Source organism: Danio rerio, chromosome 23 (genome assembly GCF_049306965.1).
Source record: "Danio rerio strain Tuebingen ecotype United States chromosome 23, GRCz12tu, whole genome shotgun sequence".
Lineage (NCBI taxonomy): Eukaryota > Metazoa > Chordata > Actinopteri > Cypriniformes > Danionidae > Danio > Danio rerio.
Window position 1 is genome coordinate 2060186 of NC_133198.1, and position 22315 is coordinate 2082500.

Consider the following 22315-nt stretch of genomic DNA (forward strand, 5'->3'; position numbering starts at 1 on the left):
CTCACATTCATACACTATGGAAAATTTTAGCCAATTCACCTGTACTGCATGTGTTTGGACTGTGGGGGAAACAGGAGCAAACCCACGCAAACGCTGTGAGAACAAGCAAACTCCACACAGAAACCGCAATCGACCCAGCCGAGGTGTGAGGTGTGAGGTGACAGCATTACCTGCTGCGCCACTGCGTCACCATAATAATGATACAGTAAACCTCAAACTCTACTAACAAAATAAATTATGATAATCAAATCTGAGCTTTCAGGTAAAGTACATAAAATACATACTGACCATTACAAATTGTGCAGGTAAATGACAACATTACCCACTATGCTACAAAATCTTTCAGATGGGGAGCTAGTGGCTGGGATGCACAAGAAAAGAAACCAAAAAGCCACTCTGGCGACATCCTTACATCCTTTTCTTTTAACAATCTCCTCCTTGCTCCTATACAGCACTCATTTTCACGTGTTTTGTCAATCTGACTTGAAGTGATAAGCGCAAGCGTGTGCTTTCCTTCACCATTTTCTATGGCGTCTCAAGTAACTGCAGTCAAAGTCAGAATTATTCGCCGCCTTTTGATTTTTTTTTCTTTTTTAAATATTTCCCAATTAACGTTTAAGAGAGCAAGGACATTTTTACAGTATGTCTGATAATATTTTTACTTCTGGATAAAGTTTTATTTGTTTTATTTCGGCTAGAATAAAAGCAGTTTTTCATTTTTTAAACACCATTTTAGGGACAAAATTATTAGCCACTTAAGCAAAAAATAAATAAATAAATAAATAAATAAACAAGGGGTCTAATAATTCTGACTTCAACTGTAGGTGATCGTTTTCTCAGAAGATGATAAATGGACAAACCATTGCTGCAGCTCTGATGCAAGTTTATGGAGAAAAGTAAAAAGCACTGCAGCATTTGGAAGGACATTGGTCTGCTGTTATTACTGAAATATGTATATTCCATAAAAGGTGTGAAGCAGATTGGTTAATCTACTTACATAAATCGCAGTGCGCTTGGGGCGTTCAGAAAAATTCAGATGTTTTTCAACTGGGTGAACCTGGAAAATGCGTGCGCGACACGTGTGCGCCGCTTCCACACCATGTGCACGCCTCCATTGGAAATGACAAATGTCTGATGGGGCATGTCAGATACTAGAGAGCCTTTGATTGGTCGGAAGATTTGAAGTGACGTAAAAAAATCTATCTATTTAAGTAAAAGTTACAAACTGCAAGCTCTGTATGCTTATATCTTCTAATGTCAATTTTGTCATTGTTTTGGGGGCACACTAGCGTATAGATATCCTTGAGCCTAACATACTGAAAACATCTAAAAAAAACAAAACGTTAATTTGATCTTGCGGGAAACTTAGCTGATATGGAAAAAAGCTATATTGTGATGTTTTATATGGGGCCGTCAGGCTCTGGTACTTCTCAAATATGTGTGTGTTTAAGCATATTCAGCATGTTGCTGAAAGTGGAAATCTGACACTCTCTGTAACGAACATCATTTGCATATAAAGGCCAGAAAAAAGTGATGCTGCATCAATATTTCAGCACATATGGGGTCTGATGAACCTGCATTTGTTTACCCTGGATGGATTTGGGCAACTCTTTAATGAGACCCAATAAGAGGATTAGCGCAGTTCTGTCATTACCGCATCAGATCTGCTTTGTTTAGTCATGATGGCTGTGCTTCTGCTGTTTGTCAGTCCACAGCTCGTACGCTACCCTGCTGAATTACCGCATCATGCTGCATATTTGCTGAAGAGATGTAATGACGTGCCGCGTCTGTTCAGCTTTCCTTGGATTAACGCTGATGCTGACACTCCATCTGTGTTAAAAATCGGAGAAACGCTGCTGTTTCTGAAAGATGTGATACAGCTCTTCCAGGAAATGATGTCACAATAAACACCCAGGTGATCCATCATCACAGGAGATTTTACATACGATTGTTCACATACACACACAAGCAGAGCGTTGAATGAGGATGAAATGGACAGGTGGATGAGCAGGAGGTTTGTAAGTGAATAAGTTCATGCATGATTGTAGTCTTACCCGAGTGTGTGTGCGAATGTGCATTTTTAGCCCGTCGTTCTTGCTGAAGGCTTTGTCACAGTAGGGACACTGATACGGCCGCTCACCTAAAGATAGAACAACACAAACAAAATTTAGACTTCAAAAAAAAAAAGATTCATATTTCATCTACATTTACTGATATACTGCTGTATTGACTAGTTATTCCCAACAGGTTTGGCCCTGGGACTACAGTACTGAACATGAAAATCTGCCGATTACATTACAACTTCACAGCTTCAGTGTGTTCAGATTTTACCCATATTTGACCTCATTGACCTTCAAACCTGAAAACTAATTAGTCAAAGTATGATATTACCGGCGCTGTTGATGTGAACATCGAGAACTAGCTCCAAACAAATGACCTGCTTTAGTCTGAATTTAATGTTGGAGTCTTGATTCTGGTATTTGGATGCTGGAATACATTCTCCAAACTAGGAGTAAGACTCAAAAGACAAAAGCTGTGATGTGGCATGTTTATTTGTGGGCTGTTTTTTAGTAGCGCAGTCAGTTACGTCATTATTCAAAGCCAGTTGGTTGTTCTGATCTGAGCCCCTGTGCCAGGACCATTTCGGTGGAGAATTGACGTTCTAATTGGTGATCAAGGCGCATTACTGCATCACAATCACTCCTGACGTTCTGCTTTGCTGGAATCAAAGCTTGGAAAAAAGAAAAAAGAAAAAAAAAACTGGAGTCTGCCTCTTTGGATGGAGGATGTTTTAATGCCAGGCATAATTGGGGTTTGGAACGGGGAAACCTGGCACAAAACTTGGGAATCTGCATAATATTAAAGGCTCCAGTATGTTGTGGGATTCAGTGCAGAAAGCAAGCATATCATTTAGAACAAAATATGACATGTTTGATGACTTACTCCGACTTACAAATGTGCCGTTTTTTTTCAGATTTTTTTTTTCAGCTGAAGACCAAGTAGAGCTTAACTGGATACATACAGGACGCTTCTTGAAAAAACCCAAACCATTTGGTTTTCATGTCATGTTTGGTACGCGTGTGTTCTTGGGTTCATGCGTCTTTATTTTTTTTATCACTTGATGTTTGGAGTTTTTGGTATCTGTGAATATGTGAACACCCCCCCCCCCCCCCCCCCCCCCATTATGGATACCTGTAATTAACTCCTCAGAAGAAAGTAATTGCCCTTTTTGCGATCAAAGGGAATCAATTTCTCGCTGTTTGTTTCTGATGCTTGGATTTATGTTTGTAGATCTTTTTAGTAGGTTTCATTTTCAGTTTCTAATTAGGTTTCTAAGGGTGCTTTCACATCTGTAGTTCAGATTCATTGTAGCATCGTCTTCCGTCTTTGGGTCATTTTCACACCACACTGATTGCTCTGGTCTAAACCAGATGAAAAGAACCAAAATGCAGTCATCTGACAAAATCCTCATCACTTATTGGCCAGATGTTATTGAACGTAATTCCTAAACTGCTTTTTGATTGGTCAGAATTTACGTGCGCGAAAATGCCAATGAACACCTGCAAGTAAACAAACCTGCTATGGAGGGACTATGGAGGGACGACTGCGCTGGCTGATTGTATCGCTGCTCATAGTAGACTATACAGTTTGTATACATCACTTTAGACAAACTCTACATATTGAGAATGAAGTACGATTGCGGCTGGAAAACAATGTTTGAATGCATCGCACGTCACTTCAGGAGGAGACGTGAATTAATTTAGCTAAACTGCAACATGGTCATCTTCTGGAAATATTAGCAATGATCCATCAGGTAATGTTTTTCTCTCTCTCTCTGTTGGTAAAGTGCTGCCGACAAATATTTCTCTTCCACATCCCATAATGCACAGCGCATCAGCCTACAGCAGCTGAATTAGGCCAAAAGGCGCAGTACTCAAGATGTAGTGCAAGTGTTTTCTCTTTGACAGTTAATGCTGATAAATAGCATGCAGTTTAAAGATTCCAGATTAATTTAAGACGGAATGTGTGTAACATAGCATCTTTTGGTGTTGGCAATGTACTGAGAGCCACTAACACCTATCTAAACTCTCCTTAGTGTATGAGTGTGAATGAGTGTGTGTGGATGTTTCCCAGTGATGGGTTGTGGCTAGAAGGGCTTCCGCTGAGTAAAACATGTGCTGGATAAGTTGGTGGTTAATTTCGCTGTGGCGATCCCAAATAAATAAAGAGTCTTAGCCGAAAAAAAGATTTATGAATGAATAAAAAAAAGTTCACAGGAGGGTAAATAATTTTGACTTCAGCTATATATATATATATATATATATATATATATATATATATATATATATATATATATATATATATACATAGAGTATATATATACAGTATATATATATATATATATATATATATATATATATATATATATATATATATATATATATATATATATATATACATACACACACATATACATATACAGTATATATACATATATATATATATATATATATATATATATATATATATATATATATATATATATACACACATATACATATATATATATATATATATATATACAGTTTATACACACACACACATATATATATATATATATATATACAGATAAAATAATAGGTGTATAAAATATAAATCAGGATCTCAAATCTATACTCTGCGTCTCTTTAGATTACCAGCAATGTGAAAGCAGACACATAGGGGAATGTGTCTCTATCTCCACCATCATGAACGGCAGAGACCTGAAATAGGCGGGGCCGGAATAAGCCACACCCCTCTGTGGATCAAAGCCACACTGAGCTGAATGGCAGAGATGCTATCGGTCTCATCACAAAGAAGGAGTGACAAGCTGTCAATCAGCGAGAGCACCAACACGTGGCTCTGCTTTAGATAAAGCTGATGGAGGCTGCAGATAGCGAAGCAGTTATGATTGAAGACCTACAGTCCAGCAGTGGGAGGTAACAAACACCACCGCGCTGGAAACCCAATTCGAGACCTCTCATTTAAGATTTGGGGTCGGGAAAATGGTATTGATTAACATGATATAATCATCGCCTAGTGAGTGTTGTCATTGTTACCTAAAACTAAACCATATCTAAGATAAACAAAATAACTATACTAATGCAATTACTTGTCTAAATAAAGCATGAAGAAAAAAATCAAATCTCATTTAAAATGTAACATAAAATGAAATTGTGGCAGCATGGTGCTTCAGTGGTTAGCACAGTCGCCTAATGGCAAGGAAGTCACTGGTTCGAGTCGCAGCGGGGCAGTTGGCATTTCTGTGCGGAGTTTGCATGTTCTCCCCGTGTTGTCGTGGGTTTCCTCCGGGTGCTCCGGTTTCCCCCACAGTCCAAACACATGCGCTATAGGGGAATTGAATAAACTAAATTGTTGTAGTGTTTGGGTTTGTAATTGAGTGTGTATGAATGTTTCTCAGTACTGGGTTGTGCCTTGAAGGGCATCTGCCACATATGCTGGAATAGTTAGCGGTTCATTCCGTTGGGCCGACCCCTGATAAATAAGGGACTAAGTCGAAGGGAAATGAATGAATGAACGCTTTTAACAGTTCTGTTAAGGAGTAATAATATTTATAAGCGGCACTTTAAGGGTAACTATAATGCTGAAGTGGCCCTTAGTGACACACCTGTCATACAAGAACCCTTATTGGTTCCTCAAAGAACCAATCAAAACGTTTAACGTTACTGCTGTGTTTACACCAGATGCTGCAAGCATGGAAAGATTGCGATATTCATGCGTAAATACGCTTCATTTACTTGCTTCATTCGCGCATCAAATCCGCTTAATTTGTGCGTCAAATTGGATTCATTCGTCCGTCAAATCGAGTTCATTCGCGGGTCAAATCGGATTCATTGGTCCGTCAAATCCGGTTCATACATGCGGCAAATCTAATTCATTCGCACGTCAAATCTGCTTCATTTGCGCGTCAAATCTGCTTCATTCGGGCATCAACTCCGCTTCATTTGCGCGTCTAATCCGATTTTTTGTGTGTCAAATCCGCTTCATTCGCGCGTCAACTCCGCTTATTTGCACGTCAAATCCGCTTCATTCACCTGTCAAATCCTCTTCATTCGCGCGTCAAATCCGCTTAATTCGTCGTCAAATCGAGTTCATTTGCGGGTCAAATCGGATTCATTCGTCCGTCAAATCCGGTTCATACATGCGTCAAATCTGATTCATTCTCACGTCAACTCTGCTTCATTTGCGCGTCAAATCTGCTTCATTCGGGCGTCAACTCCGCTTCATTTGCGCGTCTAATCCGATTCATTCGCGCGGCAAATCCGATTCATTCGCGCATCAAGTTCGCTTAATTCACGCGTCAAATACGATTAAGTCGCGCATCAACTTCACTTTGTTTGCGCGTCAAATCCGCTTCACTCACACATTAAATTCACTTTATTCGCAAATCAAATTCACTTCAACAGATGAGGATTTACGTGATGGCTTCTGTCTGCCCGGTGACTCTAGCTTCATTGCAAAATGGCTAACGTGGATTTTATTGAGAAAATAACAGTGTTTATGTGCTTTAAGAAGGCTGAAAAACAGCGTTAATTCATTTGGAGCCGTGTCTGAGTGCACTAGATCTTTTCAGAGGTGCAGCAGCTCTGTGAGCTCATAAACTCCTCCAGAAACTTATCCTGGATGATGGAGGCTTTCCGCTGTGCTTCTGATAATCACTCAATTCTCATAATCACGCCCATACAAGAGCAAGCTCCTAATTGGTTAAAGTGGCACAAATGTCCACTGAAGTTCAGATTTTCAGAAGTACAACGTTCAACTCGCTTCATTCGCGCGAATCACGTCTCAACCACGTTCCTAAAAAGACCACCAGCTCTGCACATTTTCCATGTCTCCTTAAACAAACACACCTGATTCAGATCATCCGCTCGTTAGCATTACGGTACATTACTTTTGAGATCGATATTTATTTCCCAATAATACATCATACGATTCAAAGGATCTATTAATGATCAGTGCTCCAGAGTTTTAAATATTAAAAACAAAGGTTGAAACGGATATATGTAATATCCAACACTTTACAACAAGAGAGAGGAAAAAAAACAGGTATAGATGACAAAAGTTGACTTGCCAAAGAAAACTGGCTACTGAAGTCTACACTTAATACAGCTAATATTGTGCTCCTAGCTAAAAGCAGAGAATAAGTGCATTGCTCTTTAAGAATTTCGGTGTAGGACAGATTTAATGTTAAAAAGAGGAGTAAGGCATAAATCAGGTTCGGCATGATGTCAGCAAAATAATTTCCCCGCATAAGAAAGAGAACCGTTTAACTGGAACAGCCTGAGATAAAAGTTGGCTCGCTGGAACAGCTTCTGTTGCTCTGGCATATTGTGTAGGAATTATTTAGAGTTTCGGAAAAGACGTAAAAGTATCAAGCTCACATAACCGTGAGATCCAGCCATCACCAGCAGGAAGCAGAGAGAAACCCAGGCACGTGAAACAAAGCTCTATTCTCATTACGGGGCTTTCTGGGCTAATGAAATAAGGGTTTTCTGGATGGAGAATGGCTCCCTTCGGAATAGGTAATGCGTCTGGCAATTGGGGCAGCCCCATGGAGAAACGTGAAATGGCAAAACATAACTTAATAAGACACTGCCTTCTGAGAGATGCCAATGGCTGTGTTCTTGTGTGTGCCGTTCTCTAATTCGCTTTCGTCTTAATGCAATCTCTTTAGGGAATAATTGTTGGATTACAAAAAAAGCGTGTTTAGATTAATCAGATGAATGAAGAGATTGGCGAGGAAAACTTTTTTGCTGCCCTTTGAATAATAAGGTTAATTAGCTCAGCTTCAGGGGGAATGCACATGCAAGATGTTCATTAAACATGAGAGCGCTCTCCAAACGAGTCTGCCGAGACCTTGCAAACGATCCGTTATGGTGCTGATTTGATGGTGACAAGCTCACCATGTACATCCAAAATCTGGATGTAATCCACTGTGCTAAAAACCAATGTAATCTATTGAGCACTGCAGCAATGGAATGAATCGCACACCAAACATGCTACGCCATGCATGACAGTTGGAATTATCAAACACCAGACGTGCATATCCCACGTAACACACCTATCCAAAGCAGCTTTCATATAAACAAGAATGTTCGCTTAGCATGTTTCTTAAATATCTGCATATATTTAAACATATTTTGATATTTTTATGATTTAGAAGTGTCGAAAACTTACATACAGCACCTTTAAGTATGTTTAAGTTTTATTTTATCTCAGTTTTTAAGGCAACTTGTTACATCTAGCAAAACGATTTATTTGCCAACATTCGCTAGCCTGTGTGATTGCTGAATCTATCACCTTGTGTATTTTTATTTCAGTGAAACAAATGTATTGGTTTAGGTTTTAGTTTATATTGAATATATTTGGTCGTAATTTACATCAAGATTTTCTTAGTAAAATGGTAAGGCTTGTACACACCGGGATGCTTTTCGTTTGCGTTTATCAAGATGTTTTTTCAGATTCGAAGCCAAGTGATTTTCACTGGCGTCGAGCAGAAGAGTATACAAAATCACTCCTAGACGTTAGATGGCGCTACACAACTTTAAGCTTCTGACACCCGCTTGTAACACAGAAGAAGAATACATAGTTGACACGCTTGTTGTAAAGGTTGGTTCAAGCAGCAGCTCTAGCTCTAGTGATGACGAAATTATTATTGTTCACCAGAGCAATAAGCAGCTCCTCTGGGCATCTTCTTCAATGTGCGCTCGCATTGACAGTTTTGCACTTGATCACCTCCAAGTGCTGTTTACTTTAACTTCAGCAGCTCCGTACATGTGAATAAAAGAGCCAATCTGATTGGTGGAGAAGGTTTTGGTGAGGCGCTTCAAAAAAAAAAGAAAAGAGCAAGAGGCATTTCTTAAAAAATGCCGCTTTTACACTTAGCGTTTTGTGTGTTGGTGTGCACGATCACATTGACACCATTTATTTAGACACGAGGCATTAAACGTTGACTTAATACTACCAATTACACATGGTATAAAAAACACTAAATATAGATGTAAACAAGACATTAAACATGGGTGTTCAATTTCAACTTGGAGCAAGCGGTAGTGGAACACACATTTAGTCAGATTATCATAGTATAAACATGTAAATGTGGTCGAATGTGTTCAAACAAATGGGACGTGACAAATTGTCAGAGATACTTGGTAGTTGTGTTTTCCAAAACCACAGCACCAAGTTCAAACCTTCATCTTTGAATCAAGTTGGCATCCACCTCTGGCTTGAATAACTTTCACTAATTAATGCATTTAAAGTAATTTATTGAAAGGGGGGGGGGGGGGGGCACAGTGGGTAGCGCTGTTGCCTCACAGCAAGAAGGTCGCTGGTTCGAGCCCTGGCTGGGTCAGTTGGCATTTCTGTGTGGAGTTTGCATGTTCTTCTCATGTTCGTGTGGGTTTCCTCTGGGTGCTCTGGTTTCCCCACAAGTCCAAAGACGTGCTATAAGTGTATTGAATAAACTAAATTGACTGCAGTGTATGCGTGCATGTCCTGGTCCTCCAGGTTGGGGGTTGAAAGTTGGGCTAACAACCCACCTCATAAAAATCAAATGTTACAAAACACCAACATGGTGCGGCTAAACATCAACTCCGATATTTAAAACGGCCCTGGGAGTACTGTAAGTGAACTCATTTAAAATGTCATACTATTAAAGTTCATTTACACAAGTCAGGCTTTGGTAGGGCGACGCAGTGGCGCAGTAGGTAGTGCTGTCGCCTCACAGCAAGAAGGTCGCTGGTTAGAGCCTCAGCTTAGTTGGCGATTCTGTGTCGAGTTTGCATGTTCTCCCTGCATTCCCGTGGGTTTCCTCCGGTATCTCCCACAGTCCAAAGACATGCGGTACAGGTGAATTGGGTAGGCTAAATTGTCTGTAGTGTATGAATGTGAATGTGTGTTTGGATGTTTCCCAGAGATGGGTTGTGGCTGGAAGGGCATCCGCTGCGTAAAAACTTGCTGGATAAGTTGGCGGTTCATTCCGCTGTGGCGACCCTGGATAAATAAAGGGACTAAGCCGACAAGAAAATGTATGAATGAATTTTTTCTGTTCTGCTACAAGAAATATGTGTCTGTTTTAGTTTGTACTTTGTGGTTCTACTTATGTTCTCCTCTTTTCATTATTCTCATTTATAGTTCATTATCTTATTTATGGCTCGTTGATTATGTTCACCTGTGCCTTGTTTAGTTACTCATTATCTTGTATTAACATTCCCTTAGCTTCTTCCATTCCTTGTGAAGTATTGTCTTGGTGTTATCTGCAAACTGTTGCATTTGTTGCTCTAGGTTTGGAGATTCTTGCATTATCTCCTTTGTTTCTGGCTTTCATAAATAAAACAGCTGTAAATCAGGGTTAGTTAGGGATATAGCTACCTTCTATACCATGCGGTTCCCTCAGACAGCACTTTTCTCCTCAACACTAAATTGTTCTGCTGTTACAGACATGGCATTTCAGGACAACTTCTCTGCGTTCGTTCATGTGATGTTTGATTTATTACTTTTTCTCACTTGCGTCACACTTAGGGATAGCCAATCTGTTTTGAATGAAGCACTATATAAATAAAGGTGACTTGACTTGTCTTGAGAGCTCTTCATAAGGAAAAAACGCACCTTCCACATCCTCCACAGCAGAGTTCTATGGGAAGCCAAGCTTGGGGATCAACTCCATGCAAAGTTGGTTTTGGGAAAACATGCAGCTGCGAACTGAACAACCTCACACAACTCCATGTGATGAAATCTCGAACAAAAATCTGGAAACAGATCTTCATCAGCCACATCTTAAAAGCAAACATCACACCCCCCATCCATCTCTAAAGATTAAGCGGTTTCCTCCTTTGGTTTTGGTCTGCATTTTGGTGTGTATTTCTGCCATCAGGAAACGCCCATCACCCAAAGCTATTTATCACCATTGCATCTGCTGCAGTCATGTTGCTGCGTCTTGCATGGCTTGATGCCCATTTGCAACTTTCATCAAGGATGTCGGTGTCAGTTTACAGGTCGGCCTGTTGACAAACAAGTAAATTCACTTCACAGATGTGCTAGCGTACAGCAGGGGCATCTATCATGTGTGTAACAAGTAGGACACTGGGTTAGAGCTAAAGGAGGACCTCTGTAGAAGACATTAGAAGAGGGATCTGAAAGTTTGGGGTTCATCCCCAGACCCTGAGTCGAGGGATTTGAGCATCTGTCAGGTCTGTAAAACAGGGATTATCTCAGGACAAAAAGAGCCTGTGTTCTCACTAGCAGATGGTACTGAGGAGGACTGTTTCTAGCTGAAGACTGCCTATGTGACAATCTGATGCAGGGGTCACCAAACTTGTTCCTGGAGGTCTGGTGTCCTGCAGATTTTAGCTCTAACCCTAATCAAACAAGCTAATCAAGGTCTTACAAGGTATACTTCCGAGAAGGTGTGTTGAGGCAGGTTGGAGCTAAACTGTAGGGACACACTCACACTCCTGGACTGAGGTTGGTGACCCTTGGTCTGATGTAATATTGTCTATAATAAGTGGCCAGTATGTGGAGACATGGCAAACACATCAACACCTCTTTCCTGGATACCGAACCTCACTTCAAACACACAGAATGTTCATACAATCCCAATTCTTGCCGTCTGACTTTTAAAGACAGCTCAAGAAATCTTCATTATGTTTAACTATTTCATTACTTTGGACGTATATAATGGAAGTCTAAGAGTTTAAATCATCTATTATAGCTCACAAAAAGTCATACAGCTGCGAAATCACAAGAGGATGTAAATAATCCGAGGTTTAGTTAGCATTTTGGGGCACGCTGCTTGTAAATTATACTAGTGTGTGCTACTTCTTTAACTCTTTTACTGCCGTTTCAACTATATATTTTCAATAAAAAAGACAACACTTCCCTACCATTGATGAGTTTATACGCCAATCTGTGTTTTAGGCAAATCATGGTAAGGGATGCCCTAGTGCAGTGGTTCTCAAACTTTTTTCCTCAAGTACCACCTCAAGTACCAAAAAAATGGTCTCTCCAAGTACCACCAAAATGAGCTGTATTGAAATACAATAGCGTAGTAGGCCCAGTAAAGCAGCTACACCTCTGCACAGTTAAAAAATGTGGTGGATTACCTCAGAAATAAAGGCTATATGTTATATTTGGCATATTATATAGATAATTTTTGATACATTTTTTTAATGTGTGTAGCATGTACATGACATATTTCATTCCTCCGGGTACCACTAGAAGGAAGCCTGCGTACCACTAGTGGTACACGTACCACAGTTTGAGAACCACTGCCCTAGTGCATGTCCTGAATGAGTTGTGGGACTTCATTTGCGTCTCCCGGGTGTGAAATACAAAGATGATCAGTGCAGATTAGAAGGCATGTAAAAGTGAAGAGGTATACAGCTATAGAGGCAGGATTTGATGATCTCTGAATATATAAATCTTGAGTATTGTGAATATCATAATGCTGTGTTCACATCAGACGCGAAAGAAGCGTCAAGCGTGACTGATTTACATGTTAAGTCAATGCAAAGCAGCGAATAGACATCCTGCGGCACAAACTGCGTGAATAGCGCGAATTGAGCATTTTGCACGTTTGTGGCATGAATCATGCGAACCGCTCGAGGTCGAAAATCTGAACTTTAGCGGACATTTGCGCTGCGTTAACCAATCAGGAGCTTGTTCTAGTGGGGGCATGATTATGATGTAGTGCCTGTTGTTGGTGTCCCGGGGGAAAATCTTCCTGCACACACCAGACAACAGTTCGTCAAACTGGGCTCGACTCAGTCAGAAGCACCGCTAAAGGCTTCCATCATCCAGGTTAAGTTTCTGGAGGAGTTTATGAACTCACAAAGCTCCAAATGAATCAACGCTGTTTTTCAGCCTTCCTAAAAGCACATAAACAGCTATTCTCTCAATCAAATTCATGTTAGCCATTTAGCAACGAAGCTAGAGTCACCGGGCAGACAGAACCCCCGCCCATCATGCGAATCTGCGTCTGTTGTGAAGTGAATTTGACGCGCGAATGAAGCAGATTTGACGTGCAAATGAAGCGAGTAAACTCAAATGTTCACCATTTATTTACACGCGAACGGCGCGATTTATCCGCTTGTTCCGCATCTGGTGTGAACACAGCATTAGGATTTTTACTAAAATTACTAAGTACAAGTGTGAAAGCGAAAGATTAAAGCCGTGTACTGATGCTGAGACACGCTACCTGAAAGATCCAAAAGACCAAAGAATCGTTAGAGACAAGATTATTTAAACATCACGTTTACCAGCTATAGTGAGACGCCATCCAGCGGTACATCCTTGATAAACTTTCCAACGTGCACATCTCTGTGTGGTTTTCAGCGGATGGAGGGCTGTTTAGAAATGCTAGTTAAAACACGGTGTGTATGTGGATCATTTTCGTTCTAGAATGGCATTTTAATACTAAGACGTATTAGTGTAAACAGGGCCTGAGTGTGTATTTTTCGCGAGCGGGTTTGCGACGGGGGCGGGGCGGAGGATCGGCGATGCTGGCTCAGCATCGTATTGTCGATCGGAAATGGCATTGTTTATCTGCACAACCCTAATTGGTATGTAATCCAAATATTTGCATTGCATTTTTAGCCCACCAGGGGCCTCATGTATCAACGCTGCGTACGCACAAAAACTTTGCGTTTTTTTAAATACCAGGTTTCACGCTCAGAATCGCTCACGTTTGGATTTACTAACAATGAACTGAACGTGGGAATGTGCGCAGCTTCACGGCAGCTTTCTGGCTGGCGTACGCACATTTTTTGTGCGTGTTTGTTTTATTTCCATTGGCGACTCCTAGTGGCAGTTGTGTTAAATTGCACTCTACAAAGTGTCTGAGCCTTGCAATGGCAGCTGTATGAGACGGGTTCATCTAGCAGGTATGTAAGGTTTCCATACCATACAGTTGACCAGCTAAACATTAAAGCACAATTTGCAGCAGTCGCCTGTTTTTCCAATGTAATCTGAGCGATCTACCGCACGCACATTCCTATAAAGACACTATCTGAAGATGAATTTGCATGCGTGAATCAGAAACATTTCCATTCAATAAATGTGCAAATAAAATATGATGCACAAACTTATTAATGATTTCTACTTGTCTTTCTCGTGATAAATAGTGGGCAAAATCTGATATGTAGCGGGGAAAAAAAGAAGAAAGAGTTCATCAGACACTGGATTCGAGCCGAGTTCATACTCGAACGTGTCAATTCATGATCACATGCGTTTTACGAGGTGCGCCATTGAGACTGCTAAGGGTATTGCAACATTTTACAGATATAAACCACTCTATATCTTTTTTTAATGCACTCAGTGCGATGTTCAGACCCAACTGTGTTAACCGCATCAGCTAAACTCTCCCACTCTATTTTTTTTCTTTTGTTGTTAATTCCGGAGAACAAACTTGCAAATAACACCGCTTTTCTCCGGTCTACCTCCGAAAGCAGCACCTCCAATTCACATTCTGTTCAAAGTTTCTCTTTTTTCTTGATTTTGCGTACGCAATGTTTTAGTAAGATTTCCACGCAAGTCTTCGTACATGAGGCCCCAGGTCTCTGAACAGATCCTGTGACTGAAAACTCTCAATTGCAACTGAGTTGAAAGTGGCACCTGAGCCATATGCCAAAAACACCATATTCCCCAAATTTACGGCTGGTCTCTTTTGACTTTTGAAAAACATACTCATAACGACACTAGCCTTGTAAACGAGACAAGAGCAAACATCACTAGCATTTCCTTCCAAAACTATGAAAATGGACTTGTTATTTTGATTTATCCAGTGGATCTCTATCTGAGCCCCTGGTGTGTGTGTGTGTGTGGAAAGGGGGCTAACTGATTTAGCATGTGTTGTAATGCGACACCGTCTTTGTGTGACCCGAGTGTCTCCGCTCTCTTTCCAGATCCCCGGCGGTCCCCTGTGGCACCCCCGTCTGCTAATCGATCCGTTTGGCACCCCCTCGTGTGAGAGTGTGTGTGTCTGGTGAACAGATGCTTGTCCCTGTCACATGCCGAGCATTGCGCTGGTGTTATGGGGAGATCTTTGGAGCTCGGGGTCTTGGGTATGAAAGACATTAGGTCTGTCCATCACACACTCCATCCCGGCTCCCTTTTTCTCGTTCCAACATCCAAAGCAGACTTATGAATGCATTTATACTGTGTGCAGACCGTACATGTAGGCCTGAGAGCCGGCAGGCACAGACCGGCAGTGCAGGAATTCAATATTGATCGGTTGTGAACGATATGCGACTGACTTTGATCAGTCACAGACACACCCAATCACTTCACACTTGACCTGCTGATTACTGACAGGCCGACACACATGCTTAAACGCTACCATGTATGACTGTGTTCAGTACAAGAGCATACAGCAAGTAGGTGAAGAGTCAAATCGTTTAGTGAGAAACATTTGAATATATGTATTTGTGATTAGCACAATCGCCTCACAGCAAGAAGGTCACTGGTTCAAGCATCAGCTGGGTCAGTTGGCGTTCTTGTGTGGAGTTTGCATGTTTTCCCTGTGTTTGGGTGGGTTTCCTACTTGTGCTACTGGTTTCCCCTAAAAGTCCAAAGACATGTGGTACGGGTGAATCGGGTGAGCTAAATTGTCTGTGTGAATGAGTGTGTACGAATGTTTTACAGTGATGGTTGCAGCTGGAAGGGCATCCGCTGCATATAACATGTGCTGGATAAGTTGGCGGTTCATTTTGCTGTGGCTACCCCGGATTAATATAGGTACCGATTCCTTGTCGATATCGAGTACCAAATTCTATTGCATTATAATGCATTAAGCACATTTTCCCTCTAAGTATGATACTGAAGATCTCGCCTTACCTAAGTGAATAAATGAATGATGTTGCATATAATCCCTCAAACACATTTCTTTTTACCATTTAGGTGTAAACATATCATGGCCAGAAGCAGCTTTACAGAACGTACATAACACAGATATAAAAATTAGTAAGAACAATGGCAAAATGTCTTGTGGCTGCTGTTCGCTATGTATAATATACGGGAGAGCATGTGCGTCTTCCTCTGCTTGTAAACTCCTAAACAAATACCTGTAATCGGGTCATGAGATCGGCCAGATTGGCGAGTACCGATTGAGCCATTAAATATGATTATCAGCCATATATATTTATATATATATATATATATATATATATATATATATATATATATATATATATATATATATATATGTATATATATATATATATATATTTATATTCATATATATACGTGTGTAAATATATATATATATATATATATATATATATATATATATATATATATATATATATATATATATATATATATATATATATATATATATATATATATTTATTTATATACATATTTTTATTTATATTCATATATATATATATATATATATATATATATATATATATATATATATATATATATATATATATATATATATATATATATACGTATATATATATATATATATATATATATATATATATATATATATATATATACGTATATATATATATATATATATATATATATATATATACGTATATATATATATATATATATATATATACGTATATATATATATATATATATATATATATATATATATATATATATATATATATATACGTATATATATATATATATATATATATATATATATATATATATATATATATATATATAWAWATATATATATATATATATATATATATATATATATATATATATATATATATATATATATATATATAATATGCATGTATATATATATAATATGTATGTATGTATGTATGTATGTATGTATGTATGTATGTATAATGAAGGTGGGGAAAACTCAATTTACAAAAAAAAAAAAATGCTTGTGTATGTTTGAGCACGGCCTTATATGTGTTCATACGGTCTTAATCTCATCTAACTATACAATAATTACTTGGTTTTTGTCATTTTCATATACAGTATGTCTCACAATATGTGCTTTTGTAATGTGATGGAGTTTAACAGGCCTACCCAGTTTAATTTGATGACAAGGGATCATTTCAATATTCAAATAAAATAAATGATATACTTATCGACTGACATTTTTTGCAGGGTTTTGAGTTCTCCATTGTCTAAGCATGACAAATTTTGGAGACATTACTTCAAACAACCCTCCAACTAATCAATGTTGGGAACAAAGTAGAATTTTGCAGCCCTACAGTAAAAGCTGCCATCATATCAATCATCATTGGCAGATACAGTAATTCAGAAAAAAAGGTCCCAAACACATCTTGAACCTGAATTAATCAAGTGGAAAAGCTGTTCTTCTTCTGTTGTTTGGATCCAGCAGTAGACAGTTCAGTAGAGATGTTTATATCACACACATACATAGTTTTACTGGACTGGATAGATTTCAGTTTCCAGATGTGGACAGTGTGTGTGTGTGTGTGATTGTCTAAGTGAGCACCGTTAGACTACTGTGAGGACACAGGCTCCTGCAGCGAGAACATCCCAGAGAATTACCCATCACTACGCGCACACACACTCGCGTGCCTCAGCTTCCTTTAGCATTACAAGATGCATGTGCAGAACTTCCTACAGCTGTGCTGTAACATTTCATACTGCTCTCCTTCCACATCTGAGCACCATAAACATGTCACTCCGGCCCTGAGATACTATGACTTTGTGTCCTCAAGGTTTAATTGTTGCATGAAATCACTTATCGGATGGACATCGAGTCTTAAATCAAGTGAAAACCATTTGGCTTTTGATCGACATGAAGTCTAGTCTACTTCGTGGCTTATTCCGGCCAAGAGCTTTCCACATTAGCCAAAATGAATTCTCCACAGTGGTGCTGATAGCGGAGCTCTTTGGAATGTGATACAAATGCGCCAGTCACTAACTTGGTAACACAAGTGTAATGTAAGCAGCCAACTGAATGAAATAACCCCCTTTAAAAACAGAGTTCACACTCAGATATTGCTTGATGCTATTGTCGTGAAGTAGATTTAAATATAAAGGTAGTACATCCTCAAGAAGTATGCAAATTCTTGTTTTTGATGCACTTTTACATACAGTAACACATCCAGCCGGATCTAACGAGAAAACGTAAGTATTTTTTGTTTTGCCAGTTTAGTGGCTAATTCGTACGAGTTCAGTCGTACGAAATTGTCCGATTTTAAAAAGGAGGCGTGGCACCTAACCCCACCCCTAAACCCAACCGTCATTGGGGGATGAGCAAATTGTACTAAATGCACTCAAAAAAATCAACTAGGCAGGTATCGGATTTACAAAATAAAAAATTTGTCAGATTGAAAAGAACAAATCAAGTTTACGTATGTTAAATGATTAATTCATGTTATTTGAAACTGAATCAAGAAATAATCAAATGAATTTGATCAGAACATGTTGATTCAATGAGACTGAGACGCTTCAAATCGACAACTCTCACTCTGGAGAGTCACTTCGCGCATATCAGTAGGTGGCGGTAGTGCGTTTGGATGTCACCATACGAAAACAACAAGAAGAAGTATCACCGCGTGTTTTCGGCACAGTTTGGGAATTGGTTTTCCCAAGAGCTTGAATGTTATGCATGTTATGTTGTTGGCTAAATGTTTCCACATTTTATACTTTTATATTTTGAATAGGAGTACCAAAGTGAAGAAAGCTGTTTAAACTCAATTGGTAAAAAAAAATGATGTTAACGTCCTACAGGTATTGCTTGGGGATCAGTTTTCTTAAGAGCCGAGGTTATTTTGTTGGCTAAATGTTTCTTATACATTTTATATTACATATTACAATTTTGGATATTATATAACATTTTGTATCAGAATATTAAAGAAGAAATTTGTTTAAATGTGATTGGTGCCTGCTAAAGGCTATAATAAAAGAAATATATATATATATATATATATATATATATATATATATATATATATATATATATATATATATATATATATATATATATATATATATATAACATGTTTTCTGTCCTTTTTGTGTTGAATTACTTAATTTAAAATCTTGGTTCATAGTATTGTCATTTAAAAAGAGTAATTTAAACAACAATATTGAACAAGAAATTTTCTAGCTGATTTAACAAGACATAATTTTGTTAAAGTAAAGCTTTAGTGTTACATTGAGTAAAGTAGAATCATTTTAGTTAGAATAACACAATACAAACATTTTGAGTCAATTAGTTGCAAAGAAGTTAGACTGACATATTGAAACCATGTTTTATCTACAAATGTGCTTTGTGTTCATACAACATGTTCAGAGCAGTTCAGGTTTACTTGATTGGATTAGATGCATAAAGGGTGCCACGATTAAATCATGTTCATTCAACAATTTTTTTTTTGAGTGTGGTACGAATTAGATCGTACGAATTCATACGAATTCGCCACTAAATGAAAAAGTTACGAATTGCCGTGAGATTGTGTTGACACATCCCGTAATGTTAACCCCATGATAACCAAACCATCTTTGATCAATAAACGGAGAGTAGCTGGTATTTTGTGGCTGTTTGAATACATTAAACCAAGTTTGCACAACGGCATATATCAACACTGCTAGCAGTCAAAAGTGGACAAGCGGATCTTAGATGGAAAGTGTCTTGATGCCAGGTGCATCAATGCACATAGCAGGACAAATGGATAAATTATGACATGCAGACTCTACACACATTAAATAAATTAGCGGGGTCTCTGCAGTCACTATTTCCATCCGTTCAGAAGTAATAACCAGTGACTTCTTTATGGACATACAATATGTTTGATAATGTGGAACATGTTGTGTGACCAAAGCCGTGGTAACTCTCAAACCTCTTGAGCCTCACAAATCCAGGGATCAGTTCTTCCTGAGAAACACTCATTCTAAGACCAGAATCCTGTAAACAACACTTTGTTTTCCAGAGGATTGATTAAAACCTATGCGAGGTCCATGCCGAATCCCGGAAATGACATAAATCTAGCCCATTAGATTGGAATTAGAGTGGATTTTAAGCAAGCTATTGTTATTATTGTGGGCAACATCAATCAGGCACGAGCGGTCCGTAGACTAAGACTAGTGGAACCCCACTCGCATGCTGCTTTAAAAGGTTTGTAATAAATCTGAAATACCAATCATACTGGGCTTAAACCTCCCTAAATCTGTTCTCTAATAAAGAAGTCAAGTGGTTCTGGTAGAAATCAAGTGTGGATTTGAGAAACATGATTCCTATTGTTTAGATCATAGTCAAGTATGAAGTCTTGTTTAACAGTTTGTCTTCAGGTCCCGGTACACTTAAAACTAAATTGAAGAATGAACTAAAATGACATAATCTTAAACAAAATCCAGCCGAACAAAGTTTATTTTGAGATTGATTTGCTATTTCAAAACAACCCACTATAGCAAACTTTTAGGGGAGTTCGTTTTAGCTCCTAAAGGTTTTTGAGCACCCATTGGTCCTTGGCGATTATTCAATCGATAGGTGTGTTCTGGAGCTTCTTTGACGTGAATTAATCGCATCTCATATCCATGGAGGGCAGAGGAGAACAACATTAAACACAACAACACCAGGTTAGCAGATATGGAGAGTGGAGCAGATATATCCGCACCTGTAAAATTATTTGCAGAGAGATTTTAAAGACTTCTCAAGCTCCTTTTTGTCCTCAAACGAACAACGATTTGAAGTACATGTACTACGGCGTTTAGGATCATGTACATCAAAGTTTGGAGTAGGTGATTTATAGAAACATTGCTTATCGCCACACAGAAACTGAATAGAAATAGTAGTGTTGTTTTGTTGTCCGACAGCTAGATCTAATTAGGATTGGTTTAAATGTCTAGAGGGGGGTTCACATCAAGGATATACGTAGATATCATTAATTATATTTGTTAGTTTCCTGACAATAGGTTTACACGCATTCAAAGATTAGACTTAAATTTACTCATAATGTAAGGTGAAGTGGGTTTCGCCAAGTACTTGAAAATTGGTCCTCTGCTTTTGACCAATTCGAGTGCACACACAAACCTGGAGATGGAAATTAAGTCTGCACCCCCGGGCTCTGCACTGGGTGGGAAAATTCCAAATTGAACCAATATAATCGATTACGATTGACTTAAAGGTTCACGAAACCCTCGAGTCCTTTTTTTTTGAGATGTTAACAGATTTGTGTGTGTTTAGCATTAGTTAAGACAATGTTAGCACCTGTCAGCTTTAATTGTGGGGTAAACTGGATCATTTTGAGCTTTTGTCAGCTAATTTCAGCTTACGGGTTTAAAATGATTTTTGGGGCGGATCAAAATCGATGACGTAGCGCAAAACTGCAAGTGCAAAGATGACGCTTCGGTTTCTCATTATTATTCATAGTGGAGTTTTTTATCCTATGAGAAGAGCGGGCTTCTTATTTATTCATGACTGCGCGTGCTTTCCGAAAGCAAGGCAAACCTGCCAGTGCCAAGCTGTGAGACACTTTTATCAGGAGTTTGTTCACATTTAGACCCGGGGATTGAGGGAGAAGTCCTCTTTTATAGTGTTTATATGAACACGATTATCTTTATAGCGTTATAAATTGTGGTTGTCTGTATTTAAAATTATGAATACCAAATGTAGCAGGGCATTAAATTGCTGTTTATTTCTTTGCATTTCATCTTTGTAAACTATAAAATCATGCGTCTCCTCGTGGTTTGTGTCTCATTTTGTGAGCTAACTGACAACAGTTGTTTTCTCCCCTCCTTCTCCCCTGCTGGCCACACCCACTCCTGCCCTTTGCTCGCGGAGCTCCACGCCCATTATGATGCATCTTTTGAAAAAAATCTGAGGTAGACTTGAACCGAAAGTGGGGGGTGTCATGACCCTTTAAGATTGGCAAGCAAAATTGGGGACATTGCAACCTGCAGAACCCAAGAAAAAATTATATATATTGTAACAGCCCGGTTGGAGAAATAAACTCATGCACTGTCCTCCTTTGTGCCTTTATTGTTGAAATTGCTATCCTAGACTGTAGACTGTACAACACCGTAAGACAGGGGTCACCAATCCTGGTCCTGGAGGGCCGGTGTCCCTGCAGGGTTTAGCTCCATCTTGCCTCAACACACCTGCCTGGATGTTTCAAGTATACCTAGTAAGACCTTGATTTGCTTGTTCAGGTGTGTTTGATTAGGGTTGGAGCTAAAATCTGCTGGACACCGGCCCTCCAGGAACAAGTTTGGTGACCACTGCCGTAAGAGCTAAGAACAGATGAATAAACACAAATAGAAAAGATGTAATGAATAAAAATTCACATAATAAGAC

The 22315-nt window shown here is 38.9% G+C and overlaps 1 protein-coding gene across 5 annotated transcripts in view; it reads right to left on the reverse strand.

Moving 5' to 3' along the window:
* Positions 1–22315, reverse strand: part of prdm5 (PR domain containing 5) — a 114199-nt gene that overhangs the window by 19375 nt on the left and 72509 nt on the right. For 4 of the 5 annotated variants that reach the window (XM_073938256.1, XM_073938254.1, XM_073938255.1 and 1 more), the window contains 1 exon segment: positions 2055–2140. In XM_073938256.1, the coding sequence (XP_073794357.1) occupies positions 2055–2140 (86 nt within the window). 5 annotated transcript variants of the gene reach the window in all.